An 18967-nucleotide genomic window follows, 5' to 3' on the forward strand; every position below is an offset into this window, starting at 1 on the left:
CACACAGATGGCGGCCCGCTATAGCCCAAACATGGCTCACCAAGGGCTCCTCTCCGCCGCTGAAACAACTGAAGGGGGGAAGAAGAAGAGCGGAGCAGCGGCGGCGGCGGCAGCATGGCGGCGCGACTCCTGCGCGATGTGGCATCCGCTGCGGCCCGTTCGGCGCGCGGCCACCGCGTCCTCGACCCCTCCGGCGCCTTTTCTGCTCCTGGAAGCCGAGGCACCGCCCCCTCCGCTCAGGTCTGTCGGCTCCCCATCCAACTCCCTTGCTCGGCTTCTCGTGCTAACCCTAGCCCCGTACTCGTGACGCCCCGTTGCCGCCTCACGGTGATTTGCTGGCTGGGGGGTGAGTATCTCGTCCGCGTTCGCATAGTTCACTTGCGCGGCAGACGAGCGAGTTTGGGGGTATGGGTTTTCAATTTTCTTCCCAGTCATGGAGTCAGGCGAGAACATTTCGAAATGTACCGTGCGTGCTACTTGACAGGTTGTCGCTGTCGTTGCGGTAGCTTGAATTTCCCTTCCTACAGTTGTACTGCTCAAGTTTCTTTTTTCTCCTTCATATCCGTCTATGAACACAAGCAAACAGAGAAATGAATAGACTGCTCTGCTGTGAGGGATCATAAATTGAACGCACGATTGACTGATTTCTATTTTCCCTCACTACTGTAAATCATCAAGACAAGTAGCATCCAAAGATTATGGATTTGATTTTCATTGGTCATCGGCACCAACTTCAGCTTGTGAAACTGTCTGCCTCCATGCCTAAAAGTAAAACCATTAAGTCTCCATGCTATCATTCCCTTCAGCATTAGCAAAGTGACCTCAAACCTGTGATGGAATTTTACCGAGGACCAATCGATCAGCTTCTCCATGGTAGAATATCTTCAAACATTTGACAAGGGCAACTGCATCTGCATGTTGGAACTTCACCAATAATATTGATACTCTCACAATATTTTTTTTAACTCCAGATGAGTGTGAGAACCATTGCAAGCAAGGAACTGAACCACCTTATGGCCTTGGTTGAAAAATAGGGTACAGAACAAAGTTATGGGGTCATTTGCATCATTGCAAGTCTTAAGGCTCAATGCATCACAGAAACATGATCCCTGAATATATGCTCTGTTTGTTTTGTTCCACAGTCTTGATCACATTTTTTCCCCTCTCAACTCAAAGTCAATGAATGTTTCATTATAAAGTTTCTCAGTGTGTAACAAAAAAAGTAGTTCATCACTGATATTTATGTTAGGTAATTGGCTTGATTGTTGGTTTACCTTGCTATAGTGTGGGATCTAGGGGAATTAATTCTTGCCCAAAATCCTTTCATGTGCCTTTCGAAAATAATTTTATCGCTCACATTTTTTGATGATTGCTATTACTGCTTAAGCAAACCTATCTTGATCAAATCAGGCAGCCTACATTTCCAACAACGCAACAACTCAGTTAGAATCATATTCAGTTTTGTGTGTCGCTGGTTGAATGAAGAACACAAGTGATCTCACAAGTGTGCCAATTAAAAATGCAGTCATCCTACGTTTTGAAATATCACTAATGATAAAACTATGACTGCCACTGCACGCTTTTGGGAACTATATATGCCCCCTGGTGGTCACAGCCCAATGACATAGAGAACTTTTCCTTGGTCCAATAATATCATATTGGACAAACAAATTAAGTAAGATTTGTCCTCGCTCCATCTCCTTTTTCTGTTACGTTTTGGTTCTATCACTCTACATGTAATTCAACCTTTTCTTTAATTTTTATGCATCTATAAGAAGGCAATGTTTTCACTGAGCTAATTACAAATTTCCACACAGGGCCTTCGTCATTATGCAGCACCATCCAGTGAAGCAGTGGGGAACTTAGAGATGAGCTTGGAATTGGATGCACCCAAAGCAAAGCGTAATCGATCAGGTATCTCAAAGAAAAGCGGAACAGCCATGATGCTTCCACTCCATTTCCATTACGAAGATGTACTACGTCAGGATCTGTTGCTGAAACAGAACCATGCCAATATCATGCAAGTTCCTGGATTGTATGAAATCAGATTAGCACCAAAAGCAGGTTCTGATTTGAAGGTTCCAATTGGAAAATTGGCTATGGAGATTTTGAGTGGCCAGAGGTTCAAAGAGGCACAAAGTGACCCTTTTGCTAAAGCAAGAAAGTCTGCTCGAACAAATCCATTCATCGGGGCTGGCAAAGACAGTGGCAGCGCCTTTGCACGACAGAGTGTTCTCCGAGGGCATGCAATGTACAATTTCTTGGTCAGAATGTTGACAGTGATGTCCATGTTAGATTCTCGGGCCGAAATTCGGGAAAACACCATAAAGTTCTTCATGGAGACGGAGTTCTGTGAGTTCTCCCCGGAACTGGAAGACCACTTTGAGATCTTTGAGCATATCCGAGGGTTCAACGTGACTATCGTCACTTCGGCCGACACAAAAGATGAGACCTCACTACTGTGGAGCGGCTTCATGCTAAATGATGAGGGGGAAACCAAGTAAGGTAATAGTTCCTATCTTTTTTTCTGCTTAATATCCCTGACATTGTACTTGCTGCCCTGCTTGAACTGAACCTTCAGTTGACTGTTTGGCAGGGGCTGAAGGCGGCTGCTGCTGTCAAAATGGTTTTGGAGCTTTGGTGGTTATTGCTGAAGGAGTACAATGCAGCATCCATCAGTTTTGTAGACTGAATGAAGCTTGCGTGATTGTTATGTGTAGCAATGTATGGAGCTCATGTTTAATTGCTACATTTAATACTATATGGACTTAATAATGTAGGCTCCAATAGGTTTCTTTTTGCTTATTTCTGTGGGTAACATGGAATGCTCGTTTCTGTTTGTCAAAACCATTGCAAGAGAGGGCAATGGGACGAAAGCTCATCTTCAGTACATGTACTGTGAACTTGATCTTCGCCTCGAGTCCCAGTTTGCTTGTCTCTGGCTCCTGTCCTGTAGTGACATGGAAAGCTTCCGTGTTTCTCGAAATCATTGTAAGAGGGCATATTTCCTTGTGTTCCAGATCATTTTTTCACTTGCTAGCATGAAAATGTTGTTCTTCTGATCAAGGATGACAATGGGGGCACAGATGATTCAGCAGGGGTCAAACCATATGTAGTACAATGGTGGTGAGCTGATTTAGCATTTTAAATGGTGTGATTATGCCCCAGTCTGATGCCCCAAAAAACTGAAAAATAAAAGAAACTGCTCCAAGAAAGCTATCCAGTTGCCGCTTCAAAACGTGAAAGCTCTCCAGTTCAGCTCCGAGCTAACGATTCAATTTCCCTTTTTTTGAGCAGTACGGTGTACAATTTGTCTGTTGCTGAGAATTGCAGAAGGCTGCCTCCGGTGCATTGTGATGAAACTTCCAAGCACAGGAGCAGAACAAAAAGGGGTATACTTATCTAGCAAAGATAATACGGTTGTTACCTGACGCGGTGGGTAACTCTGACGCAAGGGAAGACTTGCTACCTGTTCTTCTTCTGCTGCTACCTGATTATGAAGAAACTTGCAATATGTTCCCTCATAGCTACCTGATTCTGAATTAACTTCGTGCAAAAGCAGAGACATCCAATCCGATCGACATACCTTGGTGTTAAATGTTGAGTTCAGTCTGGTCACATGATCGACTACTCTTCAGTCCCTACCTCTGCGTTTTTCCCCTGAAGAACTTTGTTGACTACCTTTGCAGTTACAGAGAAGTTTCAGTTTGTATTAGGCCAAGGCATGGGCAACAAGGATCATGGACTGATTCATGTGATTGCTTCTCTAGTATCTCTCTTTCTGAACAGGGATGTCAACGTAGCAAAAACATAGCCGAGAGCTTCTGCTCATTCCCTGTATCAATGTTAATTCCTGAACGAACCCTGTCAGAACAGTGCTCATTCAGAGCTAGACCTATTCAGAGCGCAGCTAAAGCAAACGTCCAGTGCCGATGGCTAGCAATGGCATTGCATCAGGATCCAGGAGACAGGCCTTGCCGGCGTGGACTGACGGAGACGATAGAAAGCACGCTGCTGCCACACCGTACCAGAGCGACGCTAGCTTGCTATTCTCCAAGAGGAGAAAAGACCGCGAGCCTGCCTGACAGCGTCCTCGTTGGGATACGGAGCAGGAGGGATATATGGCGGGGAACGAGGACGGGGAGAGCAGGAGGAGAGCCCGCCGGCGCCGTCGCCGGAAGGGAAGGGAGAGCCCAGTCAAGGACCGGCTTCAGTGGAAATAGGGACTGTTTTGCAAATAAGTAGGGGGGTTTTGTGACAATAATCGGATCGCGATTATTATTCGTTTAGCGGGTTTTATACTGGTCCTGTTTGGTTCCGATTATTTTGGATTTTGAAGGCTCGATTTTAGAAAATTCAAAAGTCGGATGACTCCCAAAATTGAGAATCGAGAATCCATAATCAGCTGGGAGTCTCGATTCTCGATTCCAGAAGTCATCTGATTTTTGGATTTTCTAAAATCGAACCTTCAAAATCTAAAATAATCGGAACCAGCGCCGTAAACTGACGGTTCGGATCAGGGGGCTTTATGCAAACTTTGTTGACCACGGTGAGTCGGCGACTCTCCCAGGCTCCGGCAGGGGAGGAGGGGTGCCGGCGAGCGCAGGCCCGGCCGTGGTACCTTACCGGGACGAGATCGAGCGTGCCTCACCGTCGCGGCCAAGGAAGCAGAGCTCCGGCTGCCGTACCTGCTTGCTGCTCTGATGCTCTCTCACCGGCGACGTCCGGCTTCTAGCTTCAGCAGTAAGTTCCGCCGGCCTCCTTCGCGGTCTTCTTCCTTCCCCAATCGCGTTCGCGTGCCTGGAATTGGAAGCTTCTCGTCAATCTGCTAGGCTAGACCTTATAGCCAGCATGCACTGCAATGTCGATGTTGCTGCTTTTTCAGGCAAACGCACGTTTGGTGGGGAATGCTTCAGAGATGAAGAAGAAGACTTGATCGCTAACGAAGTATTGGATGCTCCATCCCGCTACCACACTTGAGACTGACGTGCTGCAGCTGCAGCTGAGATGGGTGAACATCCAACATCTCAGGTATTGTACACCTGTATAGCTAGATTCAGACTCTGAACGAATGGTGTCTAGTTCTGCAACTAGCAGTAGAATGGTCTTCTTCTGATCAAGGATGACAACGGGGCGCCCTTTTCTAGGGCAAAAATTCAGAAAGTACGCGATGTATGACACCGTCACACACTGACACACACCACACAGCATGCATGTTCCTAAGCTGCTATCGCATCCCCTTTCTGCTATCTCCTGTACCTTCACTATCTTAAGTGAAACTCAAAAGGCACGATCGTGTTGCTTCAAGTGCAGATGTTGAACTCGTAACCTTTGTGACTGCTGAACAGCTATTCAACTCCAAATTTACTCACTGCCCCCGGGCCCCTCAAAGAAATTCACCCTTCAAAAAAAGTTCAGGGACATGCACAACAACGTTGTTTTCGCTTAGTTCAGAGATTCTTTTTTCTGAATCACAACAGAATTCGTAAACCCGAAATTTCTTCTTGTGTCCGCTAAAATCGAATTGCAATTGACTAATAATACAACACATGCAGGAGAGCTAACCCTTGCTTCAGAAGGAGTCATTCTCTTCCATAAAAAAGAAAGACTGATAAAATGCATTATGGAAGAGAATGGCTTTTCACTATTTATTTATATGACACTGAACTGGTTCTTGAAAAAGAGTGTAAAAAAGAGCATTATGTGTAAAGATCAGCCACATGAGCTCTATTCGAGTCTGATCGTCAACTAGATCATCTATTTTAACAGAATAGCATAAAAAAGAACACATAAGCCCAAGGGAAAGATGAAAATCAAAGCATAAATGTAGAAGGAGACATCTATGCTGACCATCACACGGTTGCTTGGCGTCGCCTCCCTTGCGTCCAGAATCTTGGTGAGCACTTCCCTGACAACAGAGGGGCAGCGCCTCGCCAGATGCTCGACGTCATCCGTCGCCATGACAGCTCTCGTGTTCCTCCCAGCAGCGATGAACTCCAGGCACTTCTCCTTGAGCTTCCAGCACTGGTGGTGCTCCGCTAGCGCCAGCATTGGCAACACCGTGCTTGCGCCGACGTTGTGCTCGCACAGCTTGTTCTCAGTGAGTGACTTGAGGTCCTTGAGATTGTACCGGTCCGCCGCCACGAGCAGGTCCTGTGCAAACACGGCGGCTTCTGCCCGTGCGTTCGTCACCGTCGCCGGTAACGAGTCGGTGTACATGTAATGCAGCAGGGCCTCGAACGCGTCCTGACGCATGTCGCGGATGCGGATGTGGCTGCCGGTGGCCTTCTCCTTGGCCGGGCCGAAGAAATCCGCCATGAAGACCGACGACCGGGCGGCGAGCACGAGCTTGTGCGCGGCGAACACCTTGCCGCGCACCTCGAAGTCCATGTCCGCGCCTTGCTTGGTCTCGAGGAGGCGGCCGAGATCCGCGGGCAGGCCGGACATGGAGGAGCGCAGCGCCCTCACGGCCGGTTGTACTACCGGCGGTGGGGCGGGCGGTGGAGGCACCCTGCTGCTTGCTCCCGCCGGCGCCGCTGCCTGCTGGACTGATGGTTGCGGCGGCGGGCTCCTCGCGACGGTCGGAGTCGGATTCGGCAGGCCGCCCGAGGCCGGCGCGTCGACGGTTGGCTTGCTGCCGCCCTTGGTGGAGACGACGGTGAAGTCGCACCGGATCGTGAAGCGATCGGGCTTCACGATGAAGTCCAATCTCTCCAGTTCCTTCCGCGAGCCGAAGCGCTCGCTGCCGATCAGCGTTTCGTGCCGCGCACCAACGGCTCCGGCGACCTTGAAGGACTCGAGGCGCTGCGCCGGGTAGCCTACCTCGATCAGCATGAACCTCGCCTCCACGTGGACGGCGTCATCGGTGACGGCTCCGCCGGCGGCGTCGTCCAGCAGGAGGTAGACGGATACGAAGTCAGTGTTGCCGGGGAGCCTCCCGTTGGGGTAGAAGGCGATGCGCCAGGAGTGACCGCCGGCGGCCACCGCGGCGGACTTGAGGGACCTGCCGTTGGCCAGCTTCTTGGTCTCCGAGTAGCAGTTGACGATCATCGACAGCGTCTTGACGCACCGCAACAGCTCGGTGCCCGCCGCCGGCGGCGGCGGCGGCTTCGGTATTGGCGCCGACATGGCAGAACGCTAGAGGCGGCCGTGCTCAGGCGATGACGTCAGTTGTTGTAGACCTGCAAATCACGCGTGATCTTCCAAACAAACTACCAGATTTATTGGCTGTTGATCTTGCTTAGCCCGGGCTGCGTCCTTTTTGTGTACTACACGGTAAGTTGAGCATAATTCGTTTGGATTGTGTAGATAACTCTCGACAGATTGTCTTGTTGTCGAATTCATAGATTACATGCGCCTGATTTCTTTGTTTTCGTCAGGCGTTAGTTGTCGTCAGCCGTCTGATCGGCAACGGAAGCAAACTGATGCCAGCCGTTCACCTCTTACCTCATGGAGTCATGGCAGTGTTTCTTTCCCAGTGCACGCATGCGCAGGTGCTTCACCATCCTTCACCACTATCTCGAGCGGCATCCCCACCACCACCGCTGCTGCGCTGCAACACCAAACCTCCCTTATGAGGTGCTCCACACCCGTGGTTGGTGGCGGAACTTGAGAGAAAATAAAAGGGGGCTAGACAGACATATTTGTGGTTCAATAGGATAGTCACAAATTTGACAACTTAAACTAGAATCACGTTCTACAATCAAAACACTAGCATCTGAATTTAACTCTGAACTTCGGGTGGAGCTGGAGCTAGATCTTCTTCTAATTGGGGATTTTCATCGACCATATCATTATCATTTTGCCCTTCCACAGATGCCTTCTTGCAGAAAGAAAAAAAGTGCTATCTTTCTTTTAGGTTTTGCATTGGTTTCCTATAGGGATTTGGCCTAATTTCATCAAAAAAACCCTATACTACTATGAGACAAGAAATTAAATCAGACATAGTTTAGAGGATATGGATTAAGAAAAATAGAGCTTGCTTATATTGATTTGAGTTGGAGGAGGAACACAAATATCAGCAGGTCGGCGGCCGCCGTGATGTCTGCTTGCCCACCGTCGTCGCGGCCGCGGCCGCGGCCGCCTGCCTGCCCGGCTGCCCGGCCGCCCGGCCGCCGTCGTTGGTGTGATCAGCGATGGCACCGCCGCCCGCGGGCTATCGCGCATCGTCCAACGGGGAGCAGGAAACAAAACGTCGCGTGCGGGGCGTGGCGTGTTGTCGTGTTGAGACTCACAGCAGCAGACGCAGATTGAAACGAGAAGGAGAAACGCAGCTGGGGCTGCTGGCGCGCCGTCTATACATCGCGCGCGCTGCTGTGCGCCGTTTCGTCGCAGAAGGTTTTGCCCGCGCCTGTTTACTGTCCGTTTCGTGTTTCCACGGTCCATTAACCAGCAGCTTCCATTTTAATCCGGTTGTCCTCTTCCTCTTTCTTAGCCGGCCCATTAACCGCAGCCCATTCATTTTGATCACACTTCCTTTATTTTGAAACGAGAAACTTCAGAAACAGCATATCTCTTCAGCAGATAAAACATTCATTAGAATTCTGAAAATGTTTTCAAACATTCTCAAATGTTTTGGCTTCATTCTGAAATGTCTGAACTTCTTTGATTTTTTTGGAAACATTTGGAAAAGTTCCGAACAATTGTAATGGAATATGGAACAAAACTTTGGAACATTTAAAGTTGTTTCAAACAATCTGAAAATGGAACATTTAGAAAACTTCTCTATATGTTCAGGAATATTTAGAAATAATTTCACGATCAGTTTGAATTTTATCCAGAACATTCGTAATAGTCTCAAAAACAAGTCTGAATGGTGAAGAATGGAACATGCAGAATAGTTTGAAACAAATCAGAATTGTGAAGAACATTTAAAATAGTTTTGAAACAATCTGCCCACGAAGTTTCGGCCCATTAGTTTTCCCCTGCGCTGGCCGCTCAAACAAACACTTCTGCGATAGCTACGTCTGAATTCACGCGTGCTAGGGATAGACGGCCCCGGCTGCTGGGCCTTGCTTGCCCCTACAGCCTGCGGCTCGCCCACTAACAAAGGTTAAACACTATTTTTATTTTTTTTGGGCGGGGCGGGGGGCAGTGTCCCCCTCCCTCCGGTTTCGTCATTGCGCTCCGCTGATTGTGCCGGTACAATCAACTCTGTAGTCTTCATCTCTAACCTTAAGCTATATAATAATCCGTTCAATCTTATTGACACATACTTCCTCCATCCTATGAAGAGTGTAATTTTAATTTTTTTTCAAGCAGATTAGTGGTGGCGTGAAAAAACTCTCGTACCCTCATTTGTTTGCCGTATGCGGTTCATTTTAGCAGCAAATCAAATCTGGCCACTTAATTAGACAGGTTATTGAGATCCAATCTGTAGAATTGCATTCTTTATGATTTTTTTTAAATGTAGGATTGCATTTTTTATGGGAAGGAGTGAGCAGTAACAATCCACTTAGCAGTTGTATGTTACTAGGTCTTCCCAAGATCTCATTGTAAATCCTAGTAAGGTATTTAAGAGGTACTATCTTGCATTCTTGTAATAATAACTTAGGACATACCAAAATTCGATACCAAAGGTTCCAATTCAAAGTTGTTACCTCTTAGTAGCTTTCCCAGCACTATAAGAAACCTCTATTTTGAAAACATTATATATGAGTGTGTTAGTAACATTTTTGTGCATCTCCCTTGCACACCGGGGGATCGGAGGCTAGAGACACTCGTTTTCAGGCAGCAAAACCGAGGAATCTTTTAGTCGATTCATTTTCACAATTGGGTGTTAAATTGGATCACTAGTACAGAAACAATCTTTCGTCCTCCTCATTTGTCTATGCCAGTTTTAGGCTCGAGACTAATGAAGACTTTAGTACCGGGTTCAACGGGTAGGGAGCGGCGGAGAGCTTTAGTCCTAAACATTTAGTCCCGGGTGGTAATACCAACCGGGACTAGAGGGTCATCCTTTAGTCCCGGTTGGTGGCTCCAACCCAGACTAAAAGGGCTTTTAGTCCTGGTTGGTGGCTCCAAACTGGACTAAAAGAGGCTTTAGTCCGGTTGGTGGCTCCAACCTGGACTAAATCGTCCTTCACGCGTTAGTTTAAAAGAAAGATATCCCATTTAAAATCACATGTGATGTATAGGTGGGTTGGTAAAAAAGCTGTTCGTGAGGCAAGAGGTTTTGGGTTTGAGTCCTAGGCAACGTGTGGGAACCGGAACTGATAATCCAGTTCCGGGACTAAAATGGGTTGGTAACCGGGACTACTAGGGGATTCTGTACGGTGGATGGCGGTTATTGGTACATCTTCATCTAGGAATTTTCAAATACCATACATATACGACTGAAATTGATCTTGTCACACATCCATGGTGAGGCCTGAACAATGTTTTTCCCCTTCTCCGAAATTAACAAATTTTCTACCAAATTAGAACATTTTGTCTAGACTGCTAGGTTGTCTTATCCGCACCACCTCTATACGACGGAATAGCTTGTTTCACTGTAGATACCTCACTATTATTGATGTCAATTTTAGTATTTTTCACATGGTTATTTGATCATAAAAAGGACAAATAAATTGATTGCAAAATCGTCAACTTTTTTTTATAAAAAGAACACGCACCCGATGACTATGAATGTTTTACAGAAGAACAGAAACACATCATAATCAAAGTTTGTGACCGACTGGCCGAGCGTGCAAATACAAATAATGTCTTCTGAATTAAAATCTGTTCGTGTGGATGGACTGTTGAATTAAAATCTCAGGCCAAGCTTATGTTCCAAATAGATTCTAAATGGCACAGCTGCTCCAGTACACAAGTGAACAGATGCTGCTCGTCTTCAAAATCGCAGAAAGCACATAAGGTGGATGTGATGTTCAAGACGCGCATATAGGAAACATAAACCGCACAACATTGTTGAAAAAATGACCAACCAATTCAAGTAACACACGATTACAACGTATGCTGAAACTCACAGAACTTCAATACAATGTTCAGGTCAGTGTTAAGCTTGCCGTATGTAGTTTCTCTAGAAGAAAAGAATGACCTGCATCTTTACTGTTTTTTAAGAATAGCAAACACCAAAATGAGCATCTGCAAACAGAAAGCATAAATGCAAGCTTTGATGAGACGCTTGCTCCTCGTCTTCCTTGTGTCCAAAATCTCAGTGATCACATCCTTCACAACACGGGGACTGCTTCTCGCCAGATTCTCGACGTCGTTAGTCGCCATGATCGCCCACGCGTTCGCTGTAGAATCGATGAACCCTAGGCACATCTTCTTAAGCTTGCAGCACTGATACTGCTCCGCAATTGCCAGCATCAGCAGGACCGTGCTCACGCCGACATGGCTGCACCTGCACAGCTTGTTCTCGGTTAGGGACTTCAGGTCCTTCAGGTTATACCGGCCGGCGGCGATGAGGAGATCCTCGGCTAGCGCGGCTCCATCTTTCAGCGAATTCATGGTCATCTCCGGAACCGAGTCGGTGTACATGAAATGCAAGAGGGCCTCGAACGCCTCCGGATGCATGTCGCCGATGCGGACCTAGCTGGTGTCCTTCTCCTTCGTCGGGCCGCAGAATTCCTCCTTGAAAACTGACGACCGGGCGGCGAGCACGGACTTGTGCGCGGCGAAAACCTTGCCTTCGACCTCGAACTCCACGTCTGCCCCTTCCTTCGTCGCCAGGAGGCGGCGTAGATCCGCGTGCAGCGAGGACAGCGGCGCCCTAGCCCTCAGGATGGGCGGTTCCGGCGCCGCCTCGACGGCTGGCTCTGGCTGACTGCCCGCCGGAAAGACGGTTAGGCCGCATCGGATCACGAAGCGATCGCTCTTGAAAAAGTCCGCGAAGTGCTCGCGCGAGACGAAGCGCTCGAAGCCGTACGCGTTCCACTTCCGGCTGAAGGCGGCGGCGACCTTGCCGGACGTGAGAAACCGCGCCCCGCCTCCCACGTCGCGCATCATCAAACTGAACTTCACGTGGACGTCCTCCCCGGCGGCGGCCCTGCCTCCTTCGGCTACGTTCATCAGGAGGTAGAGGGACATGAACCCGGTGGTGCCGCCGGGCCTCCCGTTGGGGTAGAAGGCGACGCGCCAGGAGTGGCCGCCAACGTCGATGGGGGTAGACTTGACGCAACTGCCGTTGGCCAGCTTCGTGGCCTCCGAGTAGGAGCCGACGGTTATCGTGAGCACCTCCTCGTCGCACCGTGGCGGTGGCATGGCCGTCGACGCCGACATGGCAGATCGCGCGAAAAGAGACGCCGGCGAGTAAGTTTCCTAGGGCCGGCGATAGTAGAAACGATAGGAGTTCACGAGATTCACGGGAGGATGCGGGGGGGCTTCATCGCGCATGATCGATGCCCATCGATCACCTACCAAATTTTATTTGAGAATATAAACATCCAAGCATCCACTTCAGTTTCACTGCAACATTTATTTTATATATAAGAACAACTTCAGCAGACTCTCTAAGCAACTCCTTATCTTAAATTTCTTTTTTCTTTGAGGACTCCTTAAGTTTAAGTTTAGAGGGTTAAGAAAAAAAATGCACTCCAGTAGCCCTCTACTAGGCTCTCTATTTTGGAGAGATCTCCAAATACCTTCTTCTACCCTCTATTTCTAGGGGTTCTCTACGGATCTCTCTACTATAAGTTAGAATTGATGGCTATTGTTGGAGTTGAAGCAAATTTGGAAGTCGGCAGCCCCTATTTAGTATTTGGAGGGTCTGATTTAACAGCTATTGCTGGAGTTGCCCTAATATATATGACCTATAAGCTTATATTTTATATGGTATAAGCTTGTATTTTATATGGTATATAAGGCTGTAGTTCTATACGAATTGTGATCATATTCTGTATAATATTGATTAAACTAATAAAAGTTTGATTTAGAAAAAAACTAGAATTATATTTTTTGCGAGATGGAGGGAGTATGTGCAGTATAAGAAGGTGTTTGGATCCAAATATTAATACGCAAATATCCAAAAGTGCTAAACTACTTTAAGTACTAGTTCATCTAAATAGAAGTGTTATGGTGTGGACTAAATTTAACCAAGACTTAAAAATTTTAGTAAAAATATGAGTGCTAATAAAGTAATAGATGGTAAAGTTTAGCACTCAACTTTAGTCATAACCTTAAAGCTTGTATTTCATAGTAGTCGTACAGTACTCGTACTTCATATTGTACGTGCATCCTTAACCGACAAGGATAACACTTGTATTTTCAAAAAAAAGAAAAAAAAAGAAGCGATAGTAATCGAACTGGTATCTTCTGCATTTAATATAAATCTTCAAACGCCAAGTCTCGTCGATTCGATCGTAGAATAAGTACGCATACGTTGCCGCCGCGCGTCGAGAACTCTCTCTCGAGTTTCCACCGACGATTCGGCGATGTCCCCGCTGTACGCTCCCTTAGCTGCCGGTGCCGAGGACGACGGCCTGAGCCCGTTGCTTCCGGAGGAGCTCACCGTGTCCACCGTCGCCGCCAGGGCGGTCGGCACCGGGCACCACATGCTCAAGGTGGAGGGCTACTCGCGGCTCAAGCGCATGCACGGCGACAACGGCAGGTCCCTCCAGTCCGACGAGTTCAGGGCAGGCGGCCACACCTGGAAGATCCTCTGCTACCTCGACGGGGCACCCAAGAAGGACGCCGGCTTCATCTCGCTGTACCTCGCGACTGCCGGGAGCGTCGACGTCCACGCCGAGGTCGAGTTCGAGCTGGTCGACCACCGGGGCACGCCGCTGGCGTGGTGGTGGAGGCCGTACCGCATGCGCATGCCGGCTAACCCCTTCCGGGCGGGCAAGTCCTGGGGCATCGCCAAGTTCATCAGCGCCGAGGCCCTGGAGCGCTCCAGGTTCCTCAGGGGCGACTGCTTCGCCGTCCGGTGCAAGGTCACCGTCGTCGAGGAGCGGGGCGCGGCGGCAGCGGAGGAGGTGCAGGCGGAGGACATGGAGAGGATGGGGATGGTCTGCCTGTGCAAAGACGGCTCGTGCAACAAGCTCCACCGCGCGAGGCCGGCCGAGACCTTCACGGAGGCGTTTGATAGGTTGTGTCTTTCCATCAGATAACATGTACGCCATCTATTCTAAATTATAAATTATTTTTATCTAGATGTATAGCAAAATTTACGAAAGAAGTAGCGTGTTTCTCGTAATTAATTCCTCTTGCATTGTAATTAATTCGTACCTGTTTGAAGAAAAAACTTTATATATGCATGTGTCGAGAAATACCACCAATTATAACAGGTAAAGTTACATAATACATAGCTCGAGGGGAAAAGTTTTTTGTGTTAGTCAGCATCGTATCGGTTGGTCGCAATAAAGGAGGATAGATGTTTCATGCAACAAATTTTTGAAGACTAAAAAAATTATAGTTTTCATTCAAGCACTATTGTTTTTTACAACAAAATTCTAAAGGTAAAACCACACGTGTTTGGATGATACTCTCTCTAAATCTTTTTTCTTATTGAGGGGGATAAATATCTGAGGTTCATAGTAAAAATTGTTCTAGGATAAAAAAATAAAAGAAAATTACTGAGGTTTAGAACAAGTGCTTCACGATCAAATAAAAAATATTCTAGCTTCACAAGAAATTTTTCCAGCATTTAGAAAAATAAAAAAATATCCATGATGGATCTTATTTTGTTGCATGTAACACAAAGGTTCAAACATATCTAAAAAGGGATCTACATCTAAGAGAAGAATGAATTTGAAGTCTCAAAAATGATCTACACACTTTGATTTTGGTTGACATTTGTATGGGCATAAGCGCAAAAAAAGAATCACGAATATGTAGGTTATTCTGCCATACTTTTCTCCATACCTTATTTTATATGTGAGGATGAAGTGGATTTATTTCACTTATTACTTCCTGTATCCTGAAATATAAGTTGATTATAAGTTTGTTCTAGGTCAAACTATCCCAACCAAGTTTATAGAAAAGATAAGAAAAGTTGTTTGATAATAGTTGGGAAACCTCAATGAAGTTGAAAAAAGATAAGAGAAGGACGACAGAAAAAATATTGAATAAAGACAGGCGTCCTTCAAATATCTGGGTGTTCCTAGATATGCCAACACCAGTTCTTTTTCAGAGCCTGTTTGAACTGTTAAATTTTTTGCAGGCATTAATTCATTTTTGGGAAAATCGTTCCCGCGGGTCGGCCAAACGACCCAAGGCCCCAGACCAGAGAGGCAAAAGTGGATAGACAGCTCCACCTTCCTTCCACTCCACTCCAATGGCCGCCGCTCTCCCACACTCCCATCTCCGCCTCCACGTCCCGCTTCGCACCCCCGACCCTTCCTCCCGCCGCCGCTGCCATCGCCTTCGCCTCCCCTCCCTCGTCGCCGCCTCGCGCCTCCAGAACCCCACCACAGCGACCCACCCTGTCCTCCCGCCCCCGGCACCAGCCCCCTCCGCCGCCCTCCTCGCCGCCGAGGGGGCCTCCCTCGCGCCGCGCCGGGAGCACCGATTCCCGGGCTCCGTCTCCACCCCAACAAGCTCTTCCGCCGCCTGTGGGCTCGCCGAGGCGGAGGACGCCGTCCTGCGGCGCGCCCTCGTGGTGCGCCGCGCGGTGGCCGCCGAGGCGCTCGTGGCCGCGCTCAGCGGCGGGAAGGTCGGCGGCCTGACGTACATCAAGAACCTCATGGCGCGGATGGGGCCGTTCATGGACCGCGTCGTCGTTGAGGCCGCCGCAATGCGGCGGGACCGGCCCGACTTCGCGCATATGTCCTTCAACGCACGGGCAAAGGCGTACATCCAGGAATCCGGCCTTGTCGAGCTAGTCAAGTAAAGATCCCAGCTTTGCATTCCTTCGTCTGTTTCCTCGGTTTATTTCTGTTCTGTTTGCACAAGAATTGTGATAATTCCACTACCAGATGCATTGCCAATCAGAAAAAATGCAATTTTTATAGTTTGGGATACACGTGCAATTCTCCATTATAATTGAGATGATTACATTGCATACTTTAGGTGGTTCAAGCACAACTCGATGACATATCCCCAAATTGCCAAAGTAGTTTGTGCGTGTTCTGGTGATTTGGGAAAAGTAAGGATGATGATAAAGTGGCTGAGGTCGATTTATGTAAAAGGAGATTTTTTGGGGCGTGTCCTCGCAAACGGTGGATCCTTTTTGAACCGAAGGTTCGAAGAATTGGAAGAGATTATTGACTATCTGGAAAGCTGTGGTGTGAGGAGAGACTGGATTGGTTATGTGGTCAGTAGATGTCCACAGCTGCTGAATCTGTCCATGGATGAGTTGGAGACAAGAGTGAGGTTTTATACGGATATGGGAATGGATGAGAAGGATTTTGGCACTATGGTCTATGACTATCCAAGAGTTCTTGGATTTTTAAGCTTGGAAGAGATGAACAGTAAGGTGTTTGCTTTACATTTAGTTTAAGTTCTGTGCTATTTTTGTTGCACACTGCACATTGGCAGGATTGTTAGCCTCTTTTGTTTTGTGCAGTTCACTTTTTGTTCATTGCTATGAAAAGAAGAATTGATCTTCAGAATGGTTGAAGCTCTATTTATTTTTGTTCACTTGGAAAAGAAAAGGATGAATAAAACTGAGTCGCAATATGTCTTTCCCCTACTAATATGGTGCATCAATATGTTGATGAGTAATATGTGGTCTGAGGTCTAGAGTGTTCCATATGAAATAATTTATCTACTTTGAAGTGTGAATTGAAAAGGAAGTAAGGAACTCATTTACTAACCTTCCTTGTTATTTTGGGAAGGTTTCTGATGAACTACTGAGTTAGTTTAAATATTACATTCAGTTCCTTGACTTTTATTTTTCTAGTTGCTAACGAAATATCATCCTGGGTCACAGGTTCAATATCTGAAAGAGTTTGGTTTGAGCACTGAAGAACTTGGGAGGCTACTGGCTTTCAAGCCACAACTCATGGCCTGTGGCATTGAAGAAAGGTGGAAGCCTCTTGTGAAGTATCTGTATCACCTTAATGTTTCACGGGATGGCATGAAGCGAATGCTGGTGGTCCAACCTACAATATTCTGTCTTGATTTGGAGACAGTGATAGCACCAAAGGTAACTTCTTACTTGCTTTGAAATATATTTGCATCTTTTAGCTGTTATGCACTTCTTTTCAACTTGTGGTATTCACAGAAAAATATTATGATTTTCTAAGCTTCTCCTTGAAAATAGTTTGACTAAGTGTTTACTTATTTCTACTAAGTGTGCTACTGGGGTTTATAGCTTTTAATGCTCTGAAGTCTGGTAGTTTGACTCCTCTACCTCTATGCAAACATCTGTTTCAGGTACAATTTCTACAAGATATTGGTGTAAGGAGTGATGCAATGGGCAATGTGCTTGTGAAGTTCCCTCCTGTATTAACTTACAGCCTATACAAGAAAATACGCCCAGTGGTGTGTTCTCATATCTCGTTATTATTCTTTTCGGTTTCTGTAACTATTGGTTCAATTTGTCATTTTTTACAATACTTGGTTCAGTAGAAAATTAGTGTACAAATCATAGGAACTTTATTTCATTGACAGTTGGGACAAGACAATACAACCATATTAAGTAGTACAGTTAGTCAAATCTCAGAAAGCCTCATTCTATCTAAAGCTACTTCGTATAACTGGACCTTTGAATAACCAAACTATTTGACTGTACAGTGTTTAGTTGATTAAATACTTCTCAGTATTGGTTCACCATGATGAGCTTAACACATAGGCAGTCACTTTGTGCATATAGTAATCAATTAGACTTATTAGACTGATGTATTCTCTCTGTGTTTTCCTTTCTTTTCTCCTTTTCTTTTCCTCTGTACATAACTTTTGTTTTTCATATTTCATACATTATATCCAGTAGGGCCTGCCCCTACTGTTCTCTTTTTTTAAAAAAAAAAACTTTGGCAACATTTTTTCAGTTAAATGTGTTAGGTATAAATGGTTTGAACCTAATATGCATCTTGCAGTAATGATGCATTGCTTGAAATTAAGCATCCCAAGTTAGAATAAGGAAATTTAATAACTGTCCTAGTGCCTTGTTTGAAAACGCTGGTGTTGTGGTGGATAGAAAGGGATGTATTTTTTTCAAAATGGAGTGTTTGTTTCCAGATTTTTTTACTTTTACATATTCCTTCTGATATTCCATCTGTCTTACACGTGTGCAAACTGTAGGTTATATTCCTGTTGACAAAAGGTGGAGTAAAACAGGATGACATTGGAAAGGTTATTGCTCTGGATCCACAGCTCTTGGGCTGTAGTATTCCACACAAGCTAGAAGTTAGCGTCAAGTACTTCCGGTCACTGGGTATCTACCACTTTGTGCTCGGTCAGATGGTTGCCGACTTCCCAGCACTTCTCAGATACAACGTTGACATCCTAAGGCCAAAATACCAGTACTTGAGGCGTGTAATGGTGCGGCCACTGAAAGATCTCATCGAATTTCCACGGTGAGTTGGAGTTCATTGTTTGCATCTAAAACAAAGATATCAATACTTATCTGATGCTTGTCATTGTTGTGACCTTCACCCTTGTGCCCCGCTGTCGGATGGTTTTCAGGTTCTTCAGTTACTCCCTGGAGGACAGGATAGAGCCTCGGCACCAAACATTAGTGGCCAACAGGATCAACATGAAGCTGCGGTACATGCTGACCGGATCTGATGAAGAATTTGCCCAGAGGGTGCGGGAGGCCGTTGAGAGGAGAGCGAGATTTGAAGCTGGAAAAGGTGTTGTGGAGACATTTTCAGATGCTGCAGAGACATCCAAGGAAGAAGAAACTACAGCAGCTGCAGCAGCATGCCAAAACAGCATAGAGGTAGATTAGATAGATGATGTATATGTGGTATTTCTGCAAAAAAAAAAAAGCAAGCAAAGTATGCCTCCTGGCCGTGTACATGTTCTGAAGGGGAAAATAAGTACAGGTATTTTAGATCTTTTTTACTGTAGGCCAGAATGTAAAACTGTTGTGTTTGTATCCATGAGGAATTAACAAAGATAAAATTATAGACATTCT

The 18967-nt window shown here is 46.5% G+C and overlaps 6 protein-coding genes across 8 annotated transcripts; 3 read left to right on the plus strand and 3 right to left on the minus strand.

The window, feature by feature from the left end:
* The first annotated feature begins 47 nt into the window (after positions 1-47).
* LOC112883567 (60S ribosomal protein L5, mitochondrial) lies at positions 48-3024 on the plus strand. 3 transcript variants are annotated; one of them, XM_025948883.1, is made up of 3 exons: positions 48-240; positions 1818-2500; positions 2582-3024. In XM_025948883.1, exons 1-3 carry the CDS (start codon positions 115-117, stop codon positions 2583-2585), a joined length of 813 nt encoding a protein of 270 aa, XP_025804668.1. In that variant the 5' UTR covers positions 48-114; the 3' UTR covers positions 2586-3024. The 3 variants fall into 3 exon arrangements, with proteins under 3 accessions (XP_025804668.1, XP_025804667.1, XP_025804666.1); XM_025948882.1 differs by having other exon boundaries at positions 49-240; positions 1818-2505; XM_025948881.1 differs by having other exon boundaries at positions 49-240; positions 1818-2505; positions 2597-3024.
* A 2733-nt stretch (positions 3025-5757) lies between these two features.
* On the minus strand, positions 5758-7128 carry LOC112880026 (BTB/POZ and MATH domain-containing protein 2-like). The gene has a single exon (XM_025944476.1). The coding sequence runs from the start codon at positions 7126-7128 to the stop codon at positions 5758-5760; it is 1371 nt and encodes a 456-aa protein (XP_025800261.1).
* Positions 7129-11046: 3918 nt separating this feature from the next.
* Positions 11047-11520, minus strand: LOC112880030 (BTB/POZ and MATH domain-containing protein 1-like). Its single transcript, XM_025944485.1, has one exon. The coding sequence runs from the start codon at positions 11518-11520 to the stop codon at positions 11047-11049; it is 474 nt and encodes a 157-aa protein (XP_025800270.1).
* Positions 11521-11535: 15 nt separating this feature from the next.
* Positions 11536-12225, minus strand: LOC112880031 (BTB/POZ and MATH domain-containing protein 2-like). Its single transcript, XM_025944486.1, has one exon. It carries the CDS (start codon positions 12223-12225, stop codon positions 11536-11538), a length of 690 nt encoding a protein of 229 aa, XP_025800271.1.
* Positions 12226-13376: 1151 nt separating this feature from the next.
* On the plus strand, positions 13377-14054 carry LOC112880033 (BTB/POZ and MATH domain-containing protein 3-like). The gene has a single exon (XM_025944488.1). It carries the CDS (start codon positions 13377-13379, stop codon positions 14052-14054), a length of 678 nt encoding a protein of 225 aa, XP_025800273.1.
* Positions 14055-15154: 1100 nt separating this feature from the next.
* On the plus strand, positions 15155-18954 carry LOC112883224 (transcription termination factor MTERF2, chloroplastic). The gene is made up of 6 exons (XM_025948495.1): positions 15155-15771; positions 15955-16360; positions 16817-17032; positions 17263-17370; positions 18130-18404; positions 18514-18954. The coding sequence occupies exons 1-6, from the start codon at positions 15221-15223 to the stop codon at positions 18776-18778; spliced, it is 1821 nt and encodes a 606-aa protein (XP_025804280.1). The 5' UTR covers positions 15155-15220; the 3' UTR covers positions 18779-18954.
* Positions 18955-18967: the final 13 nt, after the last annotated feature.

The sequence above is a fragment of the Panicum hallii genome, chromosome 2 (genome assembly GCF_002211085.1).
Source record: "Panicum hallii strain FIL2 chromosome 2, PHallii_v3.1, whole genome shotgun sequence".
Taxonomy (NCBI): Eukaryota; Viridiplantae; Streptophyta; class Magnoliopsida; order Poales; family Poaceae; genus Panicum; species Panicum hallii.